This window comes from Bos mutus, chromosome 2, assembly GCF_027580195.1.
Source record: "Bos mutus isolate GX-2022 chromosome 2, NWIPB_WYAK_1.1, whole genome shotgun sequence".
Lineage (NCBI taxonomy): Eukaryota > Metazoa > Chordata > Mammalia > Artiodactyla > Bovidae > Bos > Bos mutus.
Genome location: NC_091618.1, coordinates 74,583,903 through 74,589,744, shown reverse-complemented (window position 1 = coordinate 74,589,744; position 5,842 = coordinate 74,583,903). Strand labels below are relative to the sequence as shown.

General features: G+C 48.2%; 1 protein-coding gene across 1 annotated transcript; it reads left to right on the top strand.

Annotated features, from left to right (window-relative positions):
• Positions 1–479: 479 nt before the first annotated feature.
• Positions 480–4,204, top strand: CXCR4 (C-X-C motif chemokine receptor 4). The gene is made up of 2 exons (XM_005893039.3): positions 480–594; positions 2,633–4,204. The coding sequence occupies exons 1-2, from the start codon at positions 580–582 to the stop codon at positions 3,677–3,679; spliced, it is 1,062 nt and encodes a 353-aa protein (XP_005893101.1). The 5' UTR covers positions 480–579; the 3' UTR covers positions 3,680–4,204.
• The last annotated feature ends 1,638 nt before the right edge of the window (positions 4,205–5,842 follow it).

Below are 5,842 nucleotides of genomic sequence, written 5' to 3'. Positions count from 1 at the left end.
GAACTGCATCTGCTCAAAGAGCAGGGAATGGACTCAAGATATTGGACCCACTGCTAGCATTGCCGCCTACTGGTCGGGTTTCTCCGGCAAGTCACTTCCCCTCTTTGGACCTCAGTGTCTTCATCTGTAGCTTTCCTGGGTCAGCAATACCACCCACGTGAGCAAGGATAGACGCGCCACACCGCCCGCGCTTTCCATCTCCAAGCGCATCCTGCTTTCCCAAGTTGGGACACGCCTCCAGGATGCGCTTCCCAGCTTAAGGCTCACGAGGTGACCGCGAGGTAGGGCTAAAGGTACCCGCTGAGGGCCTCGCAGGCTTACGCTGCCCAAGTGCCTACCCCTCCGCCCCTTCCTCGCGTCCCCCTCCCCCGTGTCTGCCCCTCTCCTCCACCCCGCCTTTCTCCCCGCCCTGCCCTCCCGCCCACCCGCGCGGCGCATGCGCCGTCCGCGGAGCGTGTTTTTATAAAAGTCAGGCTTCGGCCAGAAACTTCAGTGTGTTGGCTGTGGCAGCAGGTAGCAAAGTGACCCTGAGGACTTGAGTAGCCGGTAGCCCCCGCGGCTGGAGAGCAAGCGGTTACCATGGAAGGGATCCGTGTAAGTCCAGTTTCAACCTGTTTTTACTTAAACGTGCCAACACCTGAATTTACAGTGCAACCGCTCTCTGAGTGGGCCGGAGCACCCAGAATATTGCAGGTGCCATTGCCCCGGAGAAAGGGTGTAGAAAGGAGATTTCGTGCGCTTGGCTATAGGAGGGGTGAGGCAGGCTGGACTGAAATCTTTTTCTAAGTAGAAGGAGAAAAGATTGGGACGACCGTTTCAATGGTTGCATGTATCTCCCCCGAGTTCTGCGGTGCGCGCCGGTTTTGCACGCTGTTTGCAAACAGAAGAACACTGTGGGAAAGTGCAGAGATGTGTGCTCTGCCAGAGACCGTGGGTTTCTTCCTCGAGGGAGCGGGAGTTTCTTTTGGAGCAAATAACACGATCTGAATTTGGAGGTGGAGGGTGGTGCTCCCGGGCAGAGTTATCAGAGGGAGAACCACTCTTGGCGCTGGGCGCGTGTTCACTAAACTCCGCTACCCGCGGAGTTGTGCCAATGGCTGGGTACTTGTCGCTCAGTTGAGCTGTCTGCATGTTGGTCGCAGCAGGGAGGTACCGGGAACAGCCCGCGCGCCTTGGGATCGAGGGAGAGACTTGGCGGGCGTCGCCAGCGCCGCGAGTGGGCTCCTGGGTTCTGGAGTTTGGGGGTTGTGCAGAAGTTGAAAGAGTGTAAGTGGTCACAGGGCAGCAGCACCCCAAGGTGTGCGCGGCGGGGACTGGGAGTGGCATGAGGGGCTGGAAGGGCACCTGGGCCGCCGGTGGTTGCGGTGCAGACGGGCAGGTGCAAGTGGGGAGACGGTTTGCCTCTCACCGCGCCCAGTTGCGCCATTCAACCGTCGGTGGTTTCCTGGAACCTTTTGAAAACCCCTTACTAGGGAGGCTTTTCGTTTCCCCCAGCGGCGCGCGATTCAAAGGCTCTCGCGGCGGAGCCGCCCAACCTCTCCCCAGCACCCAGCAGTACTTGCCCCTGGCGTGCGGCTGGGCCAAACCGCTGGAACAACCGCAGCGGGCGGGCGGCAGGCGTGGGCTTGGCGGACAGCGGGGAGTGACGGAGCTGGACCACCCTGTCCCCAGCGTGCCCTCCGCCCGGAGGCTTCCCACTGCAGACCTCCCACCCCTTTTACTGGATCCTTGGCGGGATGGGAAGCGACTAGGGAGAGTGAGGAAATGAAACTTGGGGCGCGGACCACGGGTGTAGACCCCGTGACTTTCCCCTCCCATTAAAACTGTGCTCGCTAACGTCCCAGACGCGCCAAGTAATAGACAGGGGTTTGGCAAAGAAACGCAAGCCCTTGAAGAGCGCCCATGGGCGGGGGTCGGGGCGGTTACCAATTTCTGACACCCCTGCCCCCAAGCACCAAAGCTCTTCATTCAAGGCCGCATTCTCCTTCCTCACTACGTGTTGCTTGAAGTGTAGAATGATAAGTGTTTAGACAGTCGTGGAGAAAACAGTGCTTCACGCCTTAGAATAAGAGTGTTTGGGACACCCCGCCCTTTCACAGACACCCCCCAGCGCTTCTTCCTCCCGGCTTCCCTATCCTGGCGAATCTTCGTTGCGAAAGTTAATCCCAGCCCCTCAGAACTCGAGATTCTTCCCCCACTCCCACCCACGCTCCCACGCCGCCTTTGTGTTTTGTTTTGGTTTTTTGCCCCGGAGGTTTTTTCTTCTCTCCAGTGGGCGGGACAAAAGAGTTAGCAAGGATGTAACTTTGGAAACCAAAGAATCTCATCTCCGGTTTGTTTGTTTGTTTGTTTGTTTTCATTTTGTTTTAAACAAAGAGTTTTGTAATTGGTTCTCCTAAAGAGGGATGTAATGAAGTGACTGTGGGGGAAGATGGGAGGAGATCCGCAGGAGTCTAGAATTCCTTATGCTTTTTACCCTGGTACTTTAGTGGGAGCAGAATTTCCTGAAGAAAGCTGGACTGAGTTGGTTTTTACAAATTGCTTTTTTTTAAATACCAGAAACATTGTTTTGAACTTGGAGAATACCTGCTGAACTTGAAAGTGAATGTCTATTCCCTTGCCTGTTTTTCAGATATTCACTTCCGATAATTACACCGAGGATGACTTGGGCTCGGGTGACTATGATTCCATGAAGGAACCCTGCTTCCGGGAGGAAAATGCCCATTTCAACCGGATCTTCCTGCCCACTGTCTACTCCATCATCTTCCTGACTGGCATAGTGGGCAACGGATTGGTCATTCTGGTCATGGGTTACCAGAAGAAACTAAGAAGCATGACGGACAAGTACAGACTGCACCTGTCTGTGGCGGACCTCCTCTTTGTCCTCACGCTTCCCTTCTGGGCAGTTGATGCTGTGGCAAACTGGTACTTTGGGAAGTTCCTCTGCAAGGCAGTCCATGTCATCTACACAGTCAACCTCTACAGCAGTGTCCTGATCCTGGCCTTTATCAGTCTGGACCGGTACCTGGCTATCGTCCATGCCACCAACAGTCAGAAGCCAAGGAAGCTGCTGGCTGAAAAGGTGGTCTATGTTGGTGTCTGGCTACCCGCTGTCCTGTTGACTATTCCTGATCTCATCTTTGCCGACATTAAGGAGGTGGATGAGAGGTACATTTGTGATCGCTTCTATCCCAGCGACCTGTGGCTAGTGGTGTTTCAGTTTCAGCACATCGTGGTTGGCCTTCTCCTGCCTGGTATCGTCATCCTGTCCTGCTACTGCATTATCATCTCCAAGCTGTCCCACTCCAAAGGCTATCAGAAGCGCAAGGCCCTCAAGACCACAGTTATCCTCATCCTGACTTTCTTCGCCTGCTGGCTGCCTTACTACATTGGGATCAGCATCGACTCCTTCATCCTTCTGGAAATCATCCAGCAAGGGTGTGAGTTTGAGAGCACTGTGCACAAGTGGATTTCCATCACCGAGGCCCTAGCTTTTTTTCACTGCTGTCTGAATCCCATCCTCTATGCTTTCCTTGGGGCCAAATTTAAAACCTCTGCCCAGCATGCACTCACCTCTGTGAGCAGAGGGTCCAGCCTGAAGATCCTCTCCAAGGGCAAGCGAGGTGGACATTCTTCTGTCTCAACCGAGTCTGAATCTTCAAGTTTTCACTCCAGCTAACACTGGACTTTTGTACATTAAAGAACTTTTTTTTGAAGTTACACATTTTTTCAGATGTAAAAGACTGACCAACACTGTACAGTTTTTATTGACTGTTGGATTTTTTTCTTGTGTTTGTTTAGTTTTTGTGAGGTTTAATTGACTTATTTATATAAATATTTTGTTTCATGTTGATAAGTGTCTAGGCAGGACCTGTGGCCAAGTTCTTAGTGCTGTGTGTCATTGTAGGACCGTAGAAAAGGGAACTGAACATTCCAGTGTGTATAGTGAAATCACTTAGGCTAGAAATGATTCTCAGCTATTTGTAAATAAGTGATCTCTCCATTCCAGTGAAACATTTTCTTTTTCCTGTTCTTAAATTCTTTGGTTATACCATGTGATTTTGCTGTAGAACATGGCATTTATAACCAAAGCCTGAAGTGATATGGAAATACTGGTTTTTCAGTTTTCAGAAGTGGATCAATTTCCACACCTACAATGTACAGCCTTGTATTAAGTTGTTAATAAAACTACATGATAAACCTACTTAATGTTATGTTCTAATTTCTATTGGCATTCCTTTGGCTGGCAGAAGTCAAAAATAACAGTAATATATACATGTATAACATGTCAGATCTGTCCTGGGTATTTAGTTGTCATGTTTTACTTAAGGCTTATCACAACTCTGCTAGACTCTTAACATTTTGTAGAGCATGAAACCAAGCTACTGAAAGCCTAAGTGACTTGGTCAAAGTATAGTAAGAGCAACAAATATTTCAAACCAGCCAATGTGACTTCAGTAACTCTTAATTCATGCAACTTTAGAAATATCCAACCAGTTCATATTCCTATGAAAGATAACATTCCTGAAGGATAGATGTACATAAAAAAGGAAAGGTATGCAATCCCACATCTTAGATTTTACTAGTATCCTCGCCTTGTGTACTCCAGATCTGTTCCAGCCCGGCATTGTAGGCTCTTCTCACCTACTCCTCTCAATCTGGATGTCATCACATCCTTTTGACAGGTAAGGAAACTGAGGTTTAGAGACTTGCCATAACATGTACTTTCAAGGGGACATATCAGGAGCTGACTCCATTCATCCTTCCAGCCCTTGCTCTTAACCATTACCCACTGTTGTCCCCCAGAACACCTGGTCATAAATCAACTGAACTGTTATTGAAAATAAAGCCAAAAGTGAATGTTTTCTTCATAAAATTAACCGTGCCCAAAATACCCCTCTTGCAGTATCTTCTATGCAAATCTCAACACTTATTCTTAATCTATTGCAACATCTAGCACCTCAAGGGTTCAGCCAAGCAGATAAAAGTTAAATTGGTGCTTTCAGAGCTCAGAAGAAAGGTCCACTGAAGCAAGCTCCCTGTTGCCCACATTTTGCACAAGATTCTGGAGTCTTATGTAACATCACCCAAAGCTATTTACACTTCGGTTGTGCAAGCCCCAGCCTCTTGAGTAAATTTCAACTCTGGTCTCCATTTAAAGATAATTTCTAAACTATAGTAGCCTTACCTGTCTTACTCTGTGACACAGACAGGGCACTCCAGACATGCACTCTAAGATAATAACCAGGATATAATTAAGGAAATATTTGGTCTACTTTTCATAATTGTTTCTGGCACAGAAGATCCATTTTGGAGGAAAATTGCAATGTCTTATCTTTCTGAGGCAAATCACATTTGTTGAAGGCAAATTATAGATCCTGTGAAGGAAATAACTTAATTACTTAGAATAGAATCCAATTTGGCTGTACATTTTTGCTGCAGTCTATGGAGCTGGTATAATTCAGAGTGGTTATTCCTATTCCACTTGAGAAGACAATTAGATTTTACATAGGAAATTATCTTGAGGTTTCTTGGTTTTCCCTGGGAATCCTAATTGGATCACCCTTCATTTAAGCATAGTTTTACATGGTCTCTCTCAAAGGCTTAGTCTTAAAGCCGTGACCATTGTAAAAGACTTCACTTGAACTTTCTCTATAAATATTTATTCTTGAGGAGACAATAGAAGAAATCCTTGGAAGGAATTCTTTTTCTTTCTCATCTTGGCTTGAAACCTGTCACCGCAGATTCCTTGCCTCTGCCCTGGAGTCACAACAAAAGGCACTGAGCTGAAACAAAATTCCCAGTGTCACCAGTCTTAATGGATATTTCATTCTCCCTTGGA